The sequence below is a fragment of the Oryzias latipes genome, chromosome 5 (genome assembly GCF_002234675.1).
Source record: "Oryzias latipes chromosome 5, ASM223467v1".
Lineage (NCBI taxonomy): Eukaryota > Metazoa > Chordata > Actinopteri > Beloniformes > Adrianichthyidae > Oryzias > Oryzias latipes.
Window position 1 is genome coordinate 8147166 of NC_019863.2, and position 15192 is coordinate 8162357.

The 15192-nt window shown below is 40.6% G+C and overlaps 2 protein-coding genes across 3 annotated transcripts; one reads left to right on the forward strand and one right to left on the reverse strand.

Moving 5' to 3' along the window:
• Positions 1-1146: 1146 nt before the first annotated feature.
• Positions 1147-7870, reverse strand: wdr82 (WD repeat domain 82). The gene is made up of 9 exons (XM_020703120.2): positions 7462-7870; positions 6780-6877; positions 5850-5916; positions 5660-5759; positions 5431-5547; positions 4833-4988; positions 3924-3993; positions 1823-1965; positions 1147-1346 (listed from the first exon to the last, which is right to left on the reverse strand). The coding sequence occupies exons 1-9, from the start codon at positions 7620-7622 to the stop codon at positions 1317-1319; spliced, it is 942 nt and encodes a 313-aa protein (XP_020558779.1). The 5' UTR covers positions 7623-7870; the 3' UTR covers positions 1147-1316.
• Positions 7871-7938: 68 nt separating this feature from the next.
• glyctk (glycerate kinase) lies at positions 7939-14746 on the forward strand. 2 transcript variants are annotated; one of them, XM_004068628.3, is made up of 5 exons: positions 7939-8137; positions 12361-12747; positions 12823-12974; positions 13048-13223; positions 13822-14746. In XM_004068628.3, the coding sequence occupies exons 2-5, from the start codon at positions 12392-12394 to the stop codon at positions 14713-14715; spliced, it is 1578 nt and encodes a 525-aa protein (XP_004068676.1). In that variant the 5' UTR covers positions 7939-8137; positions 12361-12391; the 3' UTR covers positions 14716-14746. The 2 variants fall into 2 exon arrangements, with proteins under 2 accessions (XP_004068676.1, XP_011473099.1); XM_011474797.3 differs by lacking the exon at positions 7939-8137 and adding an exon at positions 11954-12063.
• Positions 14747-15192: the final 446 nt, after the last annotated feature.

Sequence of the window (15192 nt, forward strand, 5' to 3'; positions counted from 1 at the left end):
TCACTTCTTTAACCCATCTTGAGACGATATATTTTGGCAGCCTAAATTATGCTGAAGAATTCAGTTCAATTTTATTTGTATAGCCCAAAATCACGACAACAGTCGTCTCGATGGGCTTCAGAAGAATTCCCTTCATATTTCTTTTTGGTATTTCACTTTGTCTAAACAGCAGACCTGCTAAAAATCATTTTACAATGCTCAACTTTTGTTTTGTGTAAAATAGGGAAGAGTTTTTCTTGGACTGGTCCAGTGTATCTTCTATTTATTGCCTCTAAACGTATCATTTAGCACCTAAAAACAAACTATGCTGACTCTAACAGCTCCTGGAGGTCAAGAAAACATTATCGGTGTCCCAGTTTAAGGTCGCACAGGATAAAAGAAAGATTTAACAAAAGAAGACCGAGTCATGACCTGACAGATGCACCAACAGCGAAATATGAAAACTGAATTGGAACTTGGCAACAGAAAGTTATCTGTCATCTCACCAAAAATGCTGCTCGCTTTTCAGCAAATTTCCTAGAAAGTAACTTGATGCGTTTCCAAATGTACTTTGGTAAGGTAGACAAAACATTTCCCAAAAGAGACACTCCCTGCACTTAGACAGCTCACCCAACCCCTAAAACCAGTTGCTACAAATGTGGATTCGTGGAAATGTCTCATTGGGGTTTAAAGTGTTTCACAGACATTTTAGTTTGTTGTTGGCATTTACTTCATTTTTCTGGAAACTAACAGCCTGAGAGAAAATGGAATCTGATGCAACAATAACAATAATAGTTAACCTTCACAAATCAAACCTGAGTGCAGCTCAGCGTTACTAAAACTAACTTTTGCACTCCGTTTGATGGTTGTAAGGAGCATTTATCTGCTTCGTTTCGAAAACAATGAGCTGTTTGTTAAAAGAAAGGTAACTGAAAAGTTTCTTTCAAAGCATTTTTAACAAACCGCAACTTGATTGTGTTTTAATCTTTTTGCTGTCATGTGACACCAGCAGGATTTACTTTAAGACCTTTTAGTTCAAAGTTGCTTATATGATCAAAAGCAACTGCAATTATTTTTAAATGACTAAACAGGACTTGTATTCCTTTTGTATTTGTATGTGTTCAGTTTGTGTTAATGCACAGAGATGAAAAATGATCCAAACCCACATTTTACAAACAAAAAGATTTAATGTTAAATAGAAATATAAAAAACAATCAACAGATATACCACATGTTGGCCTCCTTTACAATATTTTTTCATCCAGCTGCTGGTAATGCTCATCTAGAGAGCTGACTGCTGCCCCCTGCTGGCTCTTTGACAGAAGCAGCCTTTTTCGTTCAGTCATCGATGGTTGGAAGCCAGAATGCCTTCACAAAAAAGAAAAGAAAAGCATTTTACGGTCACATTTCAGCCAATGTGTGCTCAAATCTGTGAGATTTGAAAATGTTTGTCATTGTGTCAGTAGATCCCTGAAACCATTTCTATTTTTCTCTACATAAAGCCACAGGCGGATTATTTATAACGGGATTTTTTTATTCTGATCTTCCTCACTGTTTTAATTCCAGTAAATAGAAAGAGTCTGATAAAGTTATAAGCAATATTTGAGGTCTTTTGGTCCAGCTGAACAGGTTTAAACACCAAAAAATATGGTTCTGTTATAATAAACATTTACAGAGCATATACAATCATGTACGCTTTTCTTTTAATAAAAATTGATTTGGTAATCAGTACTTCACTGTACTGTACTGCAAGAAACCTAATAATGAAATCTGATGAGAGTTTTAAAATGGGTTGAGTGACTGAAGTTCTTTCATCTTAATATTGACATTTTTCAACCCCTCACCATGTTGGAGCAGGCGCTGGCGAAGGTCATAAATTTGGGGTTGAACTGCAGACATGTGATGGGCCCCGTGTGCTTCCCATCCAACAACGCCACCTTCATTCCACTCTCTGCGTTCCACACATGAATCTTTCCGTCCTCTGAGCCTGGAAAACATTTGATCACTCATGTTATTGACAAACACACACATTTTGTAGGATTACCTACAAGTTTCTGATGAATTTGTTGAGTCCATAGATGATATTTACACGCACCAACACATAAATCCTAACCCAAATAAGAGCATTGCTCATGACATGGCAGTATGGTTTTTTGATTAGCTTATCCGGACGGAGGTCCAAGACATCAGAACTGGTCATTGTACTCCAAAAACTCAATCATGACAAATGTTATTTGCAAAAACAACAGTGGAGGGGGCACGGAAGCCCGCGGCGAGAATTATGCAATGGCAGAGTCACAGCGGTCAGCTGACAGTTTGATGTGGGACAGAAACAAACATCATTGCTCCACTTGTAAGTCTGAGTGTTGATAAACGCAAACTAAAAATATGACGCCACAGAGGGGGGTCATTTTTCCAGATGGGGCAAGTGTTGTTGCCAGATATGAATGCACTGCGACCTGATGTGACGAGTCAGAAAACGTGGATTATGAATAATAGACTCAATGTTAAAAAGACTATATCCTCCTCCATCAGTTAAGTGTGAGAGGTCATCTTCTTCCATAACAGGCCGGTTTCATCCATCCATCCATCCATCCATCCATCATTCACTCATCCGGATGATAATTCTTCTCTTTAATCATCTTCCTCTGCGTTTGAGGATATTTTCCAGCTGTTTCTGAGTCAGCTGATGCCATTTCTCCGTGCAGGGGAACAAACGTCGGCAAGAGCAATTCAGGAACTGGTGGAAACAGTTGTGAAATATTCTTTAGCAACCGGCAGTGAAACCGACAGGCCGACGTGCTCTACACCCCCCCCCCCCCACACACACACACACAGCACCTCCTTCAGACGCAGGAGTCGCATACAAGTGAGCTGAGTTTTTGTGATGAACCGGAGGAAAAGTGAAACGTGAATAACCAGGAGAACACTCTGTGTGTGATTGTGTATACAGTGATCCCTTGCTATATCACGGTTTACTTTTCACGGTTTCGCTACTTCACGGATTTGGATTGTGCATTGTGTTCTGCATTCTGATTGCAGAAGTCACTCAGCGAGTAGCTCAAGAATGGGACCCTTTGATGAGCCGTTCATTACAGTTCTCCAACATAATCGATGGGGGCATGTCGGTGTATAAGGATCTTTAGCAAAGAAGAAAAAAGAGCGACAACAACTGCCTATCACTATGTTCCTCTCCCGAACAAACACACCTGCAGCTGCACCGCGGGCTTCAAAAGGAAAAAACGCTGCAGAGGATGCAGCGGCTCAGTATGAAGAGCAGTGAAAAAGAAGACCGGTGTCACTATCTGTCCCACTGTACTTTTTTATTTTTTTCATAATCATTTTAAATTTTCTTCCGTTTAATCCACTCGGGTCGCGGTGGGCGGGGCTTATCTCCGCAATTTAAAGCCTTCTGTTCTTATCGATGATTGAAATTATTATTTGACAGCACACTACAGAAGTTATTTGTTGAAAAAACGTTTCTAAAGTACTTTTATTTTGTTAAAAAACAATTGATTTAGCCTGTTAAATGGTTTGTTCTTTCTTTTCAATGTATAATAGTGTATTTCATTGTATAATAATTGTAAAAAAAATAAAGGTTTCTACTTCACGGGTTTTGCTTATCACGGGTTCTATTTGGAACGTAACCCCCGCGATAATCAAGGGATCACTGTATACACATATATACATACATATATATATATAGGTGGTAATTTTGAATAAAACTTTTATACAGACATGAACGTTTGTTGTGATAGCACATTTTAGGTAAAATGAAGTATTAAAGTAAATAATAGTGTTCCATCCTGAGCTTTTCATTTGTTTTGAGTTCTTTTAGAATGCTTGCGAGGCCAGAAAACGATTACACGCCACCTCCTTTCTTCATCATGAATTGGAATATTTTAAAACAATAAAGCGGGGCTGCACTGGGTGGTTTGAACTTACCGATCATCACAAACAGAGAATCCGGAGTAAAAGAAGCTTCAAGTGTTACACCTTTACTGTTGTTATATCCCTGCAGACAAACAAACAGCAGCAGTGAGCAGATAAGCTTTGACTGTAAAAACTAACAGACTGTTTTCTAGACTTGATTTTCTTGAATCCAAACTTTTAACACAAAGACTTCCACACTTCTGTATTTAAAATCAAAAGTCTTCATCGTGTGAAACATTTATAAAGGGCCTATCGCATGCTAAATCAGTTTTTGGATTTTTTTTTTTTTTTAGTATTTTATAATGTTCATTCTTTTCTTTTTCTTTTTGGTATTTTAATCCATTCATGCATTTCTGATTTTTTGTTTAGTAACCTGCGCTCTTAGCTCCAGCCCCCCCCAATCCATGATAATGAGTGGGTTCTCACTTTGTGAAGTAGATAAGTGAGAACCGCCCCTTCCAGGAAGAGTCTGTGCTGCAACTACCACCCCAAGGCTAACACACACACACACACACACACACACACACACACACACCCACACACCCACACACACTCACACTTTCTCCATGGAGTTAGCAGTGATCTGCAAAAGCGGTTTCCTTTTCTATGCACAATAAGCACGTCCATCTTAGCAGAAGTTTGGAAGTTGTTTTTTTTTGTGTGGGCGAAACGCAGACACACTGCCTGATACGGCTCTATGTTGACGTCATGAAATGGGCGGCACCCACACGGAGCGAAAGGCGGAGCCTCAGAGATTAAGTCGTCTTACTTCTAGGTTGGAAAAGAGCTCAGGAAAATAACTAATATTTCATTAAAAAAATGTGTTCTTTTGTGTGACAAAGGTTAACATTGTTTACTACAAAAGGCTTAAGAATAGCATGGTATAGGCCCTTTAAAAACCAAGGATTACTCGTCTCTTACCCCAAAGGAATGTAGAACGACGCCCTTAAAAGCATCTAAGATGCGAAGGGCTCCTCCGTTTGTGGATAGGAGAATTAGTTTTCCGTCGTTGCTGAATTTGAGTCCTGTCCACTCACACGTCCGGTCATACTGAAGCTTAAAGGTTGCAAAAGGACCCTGGTAAAATAAAACAAAGAATCTTCAGATGTTGCAGACCTAAAACTGTCTTTAATGACATATTTAAAGGATGTCAGCTCAGGGAAGATCTGTCAGAAAAGCAACAGCAGATGCTCACATTGGACACTTGAGATGGGACTGGATACCACGCACCATCAGTTGAGCATACATCAATATGAGGAGTCTCTTACACCAAAACTGCCAATACTGCTAATCGGATTTTTTTCTGCATCTTAACAAAAGTGTACTCACTGAGACAGAGTTCGGTTACAGAACAAGAATGATAACAGCCAAAACTACTGTGTTGGAAATTAGATTTCTGCAATAATGCAAACCTGAAGATTGCATAATATTACTAAAAACTTTAACTGCAGCCCGACTGCATGAGAGGGGTGGCGTGATTCTCCACACAGCAAGCTACCAAAGAAAGGAAAGGAAATACCTTGTCAAATGAGCGCAGGTCATAGAGTTTAACCATCTCGGAATTGATGCCGGCAGCAAAAATGAGACCTTCTGGATCGAAAGAGCACACCGGCTTCCCCTGCAAGTGCATCAAACCCTAAAATGACAGCAGACATGACATTTCCAACAGTGAAGCACAAACATCCTTCAGAGGCACAGGATAAACATGAGGCACATTGGAAAATCACAACGGAATGGAAAATGCTCACTTGGCAGTTTGGTGACCGCAGATCCCACAGTCTGATGGTTTTGTCTAATGAGCCAGAAATAAATGTGTCATCCACAGGAGACATGGAGAGAGAAGTCACTCTGGTGACAACAAACAAAGCTAATGTTAGAAACCAGCAACTTCAGGAAACTAAAAGTGCAAAGACATCCGAGCAGAAACCCAGCTCTGACCTTTTGGTGTGTCCAGGAAAATACCGGATGTATTTGTTGTCATGAAGGGACAAGTATCTGATGGTATCTTCAGGGAAAAGAAGGGCGTCCGTTAAAGAGTAAATTCACAAGAATAATATGAAAAAAATACAGATCCAGCTTTGATGATTAAACTCAGCCGTGGGCAAGGCAGTCACTTGTACAGTTAGCTCCTGTATCGGGCAGAATCACAGACCCTCAAACTGTACAAACAACTACCTCAGACCACAGCGAGCAGTCTGGAGCTGTACAAAGCAGATGGCTCCACTGGATCCAATCCACACGAAAAAAAGGCTGCCTAAAACATCGCCTTCCTGCCTTAAAAACCTGCTCCACTAATCTTTTGATGCACTGTAAAAGCATTTACAGTTGTCTTTTAATTATGATTATGCCATTTTTAGCCAAAAAAAAACAACAACAACCCCTGTGTCGTTTTCTAGGACATAGTTTCTGCAAAGCGGCAGTAGTTCATTAGAAATTTGCCTCTGAGCTGCTGTGGGGACTGTTGGTGTGGAGTAAGCCCGCCCACACTTTCCATCACTCATCTGTTTACACTCTCTGCAGCTAGACACTCTGCAAAGGCCAGCTCTAAGTTGACATCATGAAATGGACAGCACTCATAGGGAGCTAAAGGGCTCAGAGATTGAGTCGTCTTACTTCTAGGTAGGAAAAATAACTCGCAAAAATAACTCATATTTCTTTTAAAAAAAACAGTTCTCAAGTGTGCCATATATATGGATAAAGTTTACTCTGAAAGGAATAAAATGGCATGATATAGGCCCTTTGAGCTTAATTTTCTTTATACATGTTCGCCATCACAAGGGTTCAACACAACAAAAACACAATTTTCAGTGGAGTGGGTCTTTGGCAGATTCATCCACAAACATAAGAACCAACATAGTGCATACTTACCATCAATTTTGTTGGAACTGTAGACAACAGTGTTTGCAGCATGAGTGTACCTGATCAAATCCACTCCATACTTCTTACTGTACAAAGTCCTCTTGGGTCTGCCATCAATCAAACAATAGGAAAGGGATGGATTTAAATAAAACAAGCTCTTTAAAAACAAACAAATGTATTACAACCGTAACATTGTTTCCATCATTTGCTGGAAACGTAAAACAAATGTGACTAATAACCAAAGCCTACTTCAAACTTGGTTTTCTTGATGTTTTTTGTACTCAGTTCTGTTTTTAACTGTATAATAAGTTGTAGGTTAGGAATTCATATTACGTTATACTAAAAAAAAACACTTAAAAAATATTAACCATTTAAAAATTATAGCTGCAGTGAGTTTAAACAACTGAGTTTCAATGTAAATATAAATTGTTGATTCAAATATGTGTACAACAACAGATATATTGGATCGTTCAATCCAATTACTTCACAAATTGCTAGGAAAACATATTTTCCTTAAGATTAATTTGTTTGTGTTCCAGACATACTTTTCCAACAGTAAACAGTGCAACCGTTGGGGATCAACATCTACAATATATTTTAAATGGGAACTGCTAGCTAGCAGGCCCTGCTATTGCTAACTAGCATGAAGTAGCTTCACCAGTGGGTCAAACTCGGAAGAAGCGGGTCTTACTTTCCTTCCTGGCAGTCGTACAAAACTAACGAGTCGTCGTCACTGCTAGAAATAATAGTTTCTCCATTGGAACTGAAGTCGAAGCAATTTATTTTGTCTGAATTTTCCCGAAACACTTTAGCGACCCTGAAGCTCCGCAGCACATTGTCTGTTAGCTTCATAGTGACCTGACTAGAGAGGAAGAAGATCCTCGCTTTCCTTATGCTCGCAAATGTTAGCGAACACTGTTTGTAATAATAAAATAAAAAAGATATAAACGGCAACAAAGTAAAAGAAAAACTGAAAAAGGTGGAAGTAGAGGGGTTCAAAAACTACAACGGTAATAATAATTTTTACTCCACGGCTGAGACGGGGGGGTAAAGCACCGCCCGTTTCACGACGTCGGTGGCGCGTATCACAGAAACCGCCTGACACACCTGAAATCACGCGAGATAAACGATCGTCATCGCGAGGTTTAGCTGACGGCAACGTAAACAACAGAGAAATGTGGATGAATACAATTGCTTACAATTCTTTGATTGAATCTGTTTAAAATATGATACTTAGTTCCCGATTTTCTTAGGTATGTTAACATTTTGGTTTACTAGGAGTTTATATATGTTTTACTTTAACTTTGCAATGAATCCAGAAAAGCAGTTGGACTTTTGACCTGACAGGTCGGGAAGACGAGACTGAGGTACGAGCAATAAAAATCCGTTTTATTTCCTGTTTTTTTTTATACACTACATATTGGATTAATTCCCTTTAACTTTAATTTTGGTCATGTTAGATGGAGAGGGGGAAAAGGGAAGATTAAACTGTTAAAGAAAGAAATAAGACTAGAGGTAAGGCTGTCTAGACCAGGGGTCCCCAAAACCTTTCCCAGTGAGAGAGCCACATGAGGTTTCCATTTCTGATCGGGGGCCAGAACTTTTTTGTCACTATGTAAACTTTGTTTTCTGTTCTGATGGGTGGGGGTGGGTAACATTCAAGTTCCATGACTGGGGCAAAGTGAGGTTGCAGTAGTAGCAACATTTTTAGCTTAGCTCACATTTCAATTCATATAAACTTTATTGACATTGGGAAGGTCCACTTCACCCCAGTTTCCATGCTTCCGTGAGTCTTGATCACGTGGCCAAGCTATGTGATCATGCTAAAAAAAAAGGGTAGGGGTTTGACTCTCTCTGGTAAAGTTCAGGGTCAAATATGTGGGCGGGCTGGGTCCGTCCCCTGGGCCGCAGTTTCGGGACCCCTGGTCTTGAACAGTGTTTTTCAACCTTTTTTGAGCCATGGCACACTTTAACCTTGACCAAAATCCCGTGGCACACCAGCATCCAAAATTTAAAAAAAGGAGAAACTTATAGTTTGCATTGATCTACAGGCCCTCCACAATTTCACATGCATTTTTGTGATAAAATAGAAAAAGCTGGAAGTTGCAGCCGTTTTTTTTCTAAAAGATGTAATAAAAGTTAAGTTAAAAGATTTCAAAACTGTTTGATGCGTGTTCGTTGTGGTTTCAAGACTTTTAACAACGAAAATTCATCGTACGCTGAGCAGCTGTCACTTTAACCCAATGCATCATGGGATATGTAGTACAATCAGCCGCCGAACGCAGATAGACTCACTTCTCTGAGCTTCATGGTTTTGTTCACTTTTTCCATGGCCTGACACCGGATCCCGCGGAAAGCTTCATTGCTAAACACGAGCTTTAGCTGGTATTTTTGTTAAAACTGAGAGACTTTATGAGCAGAATCAGAACAAGGAAGTGAGGACTTTAACCACTTCTGATTGGTCAGACTGATGACATGTGATTAGGCCTCCAAGAATGATTAGTGGAGACAGTTAAAGGGGCGGGACTTTTCCGAAAACAGAACTGAAGCTGCGGCTAAATCACAGTACCCTCATTCTTATCAAAATGTCTTTAATAGAATCAAATAAACACAAAGAAAAAAGTATTTTACGATCTTTCATATTCCTAACTACTCAGTGTTTTATCAGGACATTTTTGGATGAACACAGAGGTGATATCGTCAAGATGGTAAAAAAAATGTTCGTCAAGATGGTAAAATCAGCTGATGCTGTAGTTATTATTATTATTATTTATTTTTTTATTTTTTATTAATCCAGCCTAGAGCTTGAACAACACAACAGTAAAATCTAAGCAGAATTTAAAAACTATTGATAATAATAATAACAGAAAACAAAAGTGTAAAATAATAGGAACCATGCAGAATTTAAAGCATGCGCCGCCCCTTTGGAAAAGCTGAGACCTGACAGTATCATGGATTGTTCACAATCATCATTTTTAAAAATGTGGTCATTTAAATCTCAAAAAGATTTGAGATAACTTGTGTCATCTGACCTTCCCCCAACAATCAGCATCATGGGTTCCTTACAAAAAATTGTCTAGAAAACTGAAACTGAAAATAGTTGATGCTCACAGAGCAGGAGAAGAAGCAAAGTATTTTCAGATGCCAGTAGCCCCCTCTTCGGAATGTAATTAAGAAATGGAAGACAGCAGGAACAGTGGAAGTTAAGGCAAGATCTGGCAGACCAAGACAAATCTCAGACAGAGCTGCTCGCAGGGTTGTGAGAAAAGCAAGTCAAAACCCAAGTTTGACTGCACAATGCCTCCTGAAAGACTTTGCAGACTCTGGAGTTGTGGTTCGATGTTCTACTAGAAAGAGATACTTGTACAAATACAGTCTTCATGAAAGAGTCATCAGAAGAAAACCTCTTTTACGTCCTCACCAACCTTTTCAACCTTTGAAGTTCGCAAATGTACATGTAAACAAGCCTGATGCGTTTTGGAAACCACTTCTGTAGAACAATGAGGTTAAAATGAAACTTTGTGGCCAGAATGAGTGAAGGTAAGTTTGGAGAAGAAAGGGCTCAGGGTTTAATGAAAAGAACCCGTGTCCAACTTTTAAGCATGGGGGTGGAACAATCATGCCTTGGTTTTGTATTGCAGCCAGCGGCACATGAAACATGTCATGAGTAGAAGGAAGAATGAATTCTACAAAATGTCAGCAAATTTTGATGTTATCTGTGAAAAAGCTGCAGTTGAAGAGAGGATGGCTTCTACAAATGGATAGTGATCCACCTCACACCTCAAAATCCACACCTCAATGGATGAAAATACCACAAACAAGAAATGAGAGGCTCCTAGCTGGCTACAAAAAGCTTTTACAAGCTGTGATACTTGCCCAAACTTTTGCTCACCCAATTATTTTGTTTTCTGTTATTTTGGAGGGGTAAATGATGGAAATAAAGCCTTTTTTTTACATATCACAACAATATCTCATCTGTAATCTGATGCCTTTTGATGATTTTTCCATCTTTCCATTACCTCTTTATGAACAAGAGTGTAACGTTTTACCCGGGGTGCCCAAACCTTCAACCCCTACTGTAACAGTTGTTGTGTTGTGTGTGGTTTTGACTTGCTGATTTTTTGGTGCTGATTTAAATTTTTTTGCCGTCTTGTATTAGTGTCAAACATTTTGACTTGTGTCTTATTTATGCAAAAAATATATATGTATATTTCGCAAGTTTTTGTTTCTTGAACTCCTCAATTCCACAATTTCTCCAAACTTACAATTTCCTGAAGTCTGACTGTAATCTATAGCTGGATAATCTTGAGTTCTTTCCAAGTACTTTTTATATACGGTAATTTCATCTTTCAGCGAGGTCCTAAAAATCTCTTAAACTATTCTAATTAACATTTATATATTCACCTGTTTTCTTTTTTTTCTGCTTCAAACTGGACCCCATTTGGCCTCCACAACAAATTGCAAATTTTTCGTTATTGCAACATAAAGCTGTGCAATGCGCATATCGCAAAACTTGGCAAAAATTGCAATAAATTGTTACCTTAAATGTGCTAAAACAGCTTTAAGTATTTAACGAAACAAAGAAATCCATTCATGCATTAGACAAATCAGATGGACACCTTCTCCTCTTATTTATTCATTTATTTTGGAGCTCCTTTATGTTAGATGTTCGCCTCTTATTTAGACGTGGGTCATTTGGAGTAAAATTTAAGTTATATTGACTATCATTTAAATCAAACCGTTGCAGTGAACTGGAAATGATGATCGGTTGTCTGTTCATGTATCGCAAGTTATATCGTCTTCGCAATATTGATCATTAATATTGCATATCGCGAGTTTTCCTCTTATCATGCAGCCCTTCTCTCACATATAGTTAGAACCTAATTAAACTTAGAGCAGTAGTAACTGTTATTATTAGACTGGAATTTTTACTCTCTCTTCTTCCCTTCTTTCCTTTTCCATCCGGTCCATCCAAACATGATTGAAATGAATAAAGTTTGGCCTCAATTACAAAAGGGGTTTATTCAGACATACTTTTGGTTTGTCTGAAGATTAATAACCCCTATTGTTAAAGTAAAATATGTCCAACACAAGAGGCCCTCAGTTCTCATCTGCCTGCCCAGATGCTGGACAGGACAAGTAAAAAAAAAAAAAAAAGACTGGAAATCAGTCCAGCATAGTTTCTGGGCGCCTGGTTAATCGTTAGACAGTGTAAACAAATCCAGACCGCCTCTGGTCAGACTTTTGCTCCTCTTCTGAGCTGGAACAGCAACCAGCCTGACAACCTTCACAGGTATGTAGCTTTAAAATACACTGGGCTTTAGAGGATGAAGTCCCAAAGTTGCTTCTGTAAAGAAACAAAATTTGACATTTTTTTTTCTCCCTTTAAGCATTCAAAAGATTTAGCAGAGATATGAGAAAAACATTGTCTTTATTTAGCACCTGCACAGCTAGGACACTTTCTAATAAGAAATCCTTGTAATAGTTGGACTTCAATGTATTTTACATGTGCAAATGTTTCTTTAAAAAGACTTCTGTTTGTGTGTAACATGATTTTATTTTTACTTATCTTAATATTCCCCCCCCCCAGGAGACTTCTGCTCAGGCTCTCTGGACTGTCGATGGCCCGCGTCCTGTCCCTGTTCCGACCTCAGCCTGTCCTGGCTCTTGTGAGCCGGTACAAACCGGCCTCGTGCAATATGTCCATGGACTCCCGGGTACGGGAGGTCTTCGCGGCAGCAGTGGAAGCCGTGCAGCCAGACGCGGTGGTCCGGCAGAGTGTAGAACGCAAAGACGACTCCGTTGCCATCGGCGGTCGCAGATTTACACTGAAGCACAACCTGCATCTGGTGGGTTTTGGGAAAGCTGTCCTGGGAATGGCCGCTGAGGTGGAGAGGATGATGGGGGATCATTTAGTGGATGGAGTCATCAGTGTACCTCATGGGATACAGCAGACGATGCGGCAGCATGGAAAAAGGTAGGCACTCCTGTAAACATACACAGCTGCCACACAGAAAATATGATACGAACAATTTCTTGTTTCCCATTTGAGCCATTTGCTGCCCAAAGAAAATGGTCAAATTGAAGTCATGGAGGGAGCTAAGCACAACCTACCTGATGAGGACGCCCTGAGGGCAGCTGAGAAGATTAAGCAGTTGGCCAAAAGATTGACAGAGAAAGACTTGCTGCTTGTTCTCATTTCAGGTAAAAAAAACAAACAGATGTTTTTAACTTTACCCCATGCCTTTTTTAATGAACACTGTTCGCCTGTGTTCAGGTGGAGGCTCTGCGCTGCTACCTGCACCACTTCCACCGGTCTCATTGCAGGAGAAGCTTGATGTTACACGCAGACTTGCTGCTGCAGGGGCAACTATTCAGGAACTCAACACTGTACGCCGGGCTCTTTCTGTGTTAAAAGGGGGAGGGCTGGCAAAGTATGCTCACCCTGCACAGGTAATGTTTCTCCCTCTATGTGAACATTTTCCTGTCACATGAACCTTACAGCTGCGGCTTTAGTAGGCAGCTCAAGTCACACAAACTCTGGTAACTTGGAAGGAGGTGAGAGTTTGCTGGATATGTGATGCACAGTTTGGGTTTGTTTTTCTATTCTTTGGCCAAAGAATTCTGCCAGTTAAAAACGTTGCTAGCATAAAGTTCATAGTTTCATGAAGCATCAATTTAAATCAAGAGAGAATCATAAAAAAATCAAAGTCTGTTCCAAGTGAGTACAACAAATTTTAAATGGTAATTTTGTAACATTGATTTCAAAAAAGCTTTATTGATAAAGCACAGATTCACATCTGATAATACAAGAAACAGATCAGAAGCAGTAAAGACATTTTCAGAGTAACCCCAACCTTCCTTCACAGTCATAGTAAAAATTATTCACAGCTGCATTTTATTTTGGCTTGTAGTATTATACTCTCAAACTTTTCATGGTGTTGTGCACCTGTGGAAAATATGAAGTTTACACAAAATCTCTTCCCATTTCTGACTTTTTTTCCCACTTCATCCTGTGCTCGTACTTCTGATCAAAGATTCCCTTCAACAGGTTGTTGCACTGATACTGTCTGATGTGATCGGGGACCCACTTGACTTGATAGCCAGCGGCCCCACGGTGAGGAGCGAGGTGTGGCCCGAGGAAATCCTGTCCATCCTCGAGCGCTACAAGCTTCTACATTGCATTCCGACATCAGTGAAAGACGTGATTCAGAGGCAGAGTCGCAAAGACAACGTTGACGAATCGGACACGGCGGGACACGTTCAGAATGTTGTGATTGGCTCCAACAGCACGGCTCTCGAGAGAGCGCGCCTTCGTGCTCGGGAGCTGGGCTTCCATCCCGTCGTGCTTTCACCAGGAGTGTGTGGCGACGTCAGGTCCGTCTCCAAACTTTACGGCCTGCTGACTCTCTTTGCCTGTTCCCCCGAGGAACCGCCTGCAGAGGTCGCCGCTGAGGTGCTGGCGCTGGGGCCAGAGGTCGGTGTGGCGAGCTGGGACTTATGTCGCACCATGCGGGAACTGGGGGAAAGAAGACGCGCAGCCGCAGGGGGATTGGCTGCCACCTGCTTATTAGCTGGAGGGGAGCCCACCGTGGAGCTGACGGGAAAAGGTCGAGGAGGTCGTAACCAGGAGCTGGCTCTGCGAGTGGGACTGGAGTGGAGAGGCCTGGAGCTCCCACCTAATGGCCCCATTTTTCTGAGTGGTGGCACTGATGGTCAAGATGGACCCACTGAGGCAGCGGGGGCCGTCACTGATGCTGGCTTATATGCTGAAGCTCAAGCGCAGGGGCTGGACATCGAGAAATTCCTCATCAACAATGATTCCTACACCTTTTTCTCCAGCCTTTCAAGCGGAAAGCACCTGCTAGTACCTGGATTAACTTGTACAAATGTCATGGATGTACATGTGCTTCTGTTCCCATCTACTTTTAGTAATAAAGGATAATCTAAGAGGAATAAAAAGTTTCTTGTCACAATTTAGCCCCCATGTGTTTGTCTACAAACATTAATAAACACAACGCTCACATGTAATGTTTTAAAAATGCTTCAGAAAAATTAGCATCTGAGTTTTTAATTTTATTTTTTTTTATACACTGTATTTTATCCCACGAAGGGAAATTCTTTCTCCGCATTTGACCCATCCCCTTGGGGAGCGGTGAGCTGCAGCCGAAACCGCGCTCGGGAGGCAGTAGCGTTAAGGGTCTTGCCTAAGGACCCTCACTGGGTGATGTTAACTGCTCGCCATTGATATGGTAATTGCCCCCAGTACCATTGCTCATTCCCCTCCGGGAATCGAACCCTGGTTTCCTGCATGGTAGCTTCCCACCTTACCAACCGAGCTACCCAGCCGCTTTCAACATGAAAACTATGGTTGTTTTTTTAAATTACATTGGTGACAAACTAACTTTGCAAAACCTTAAAA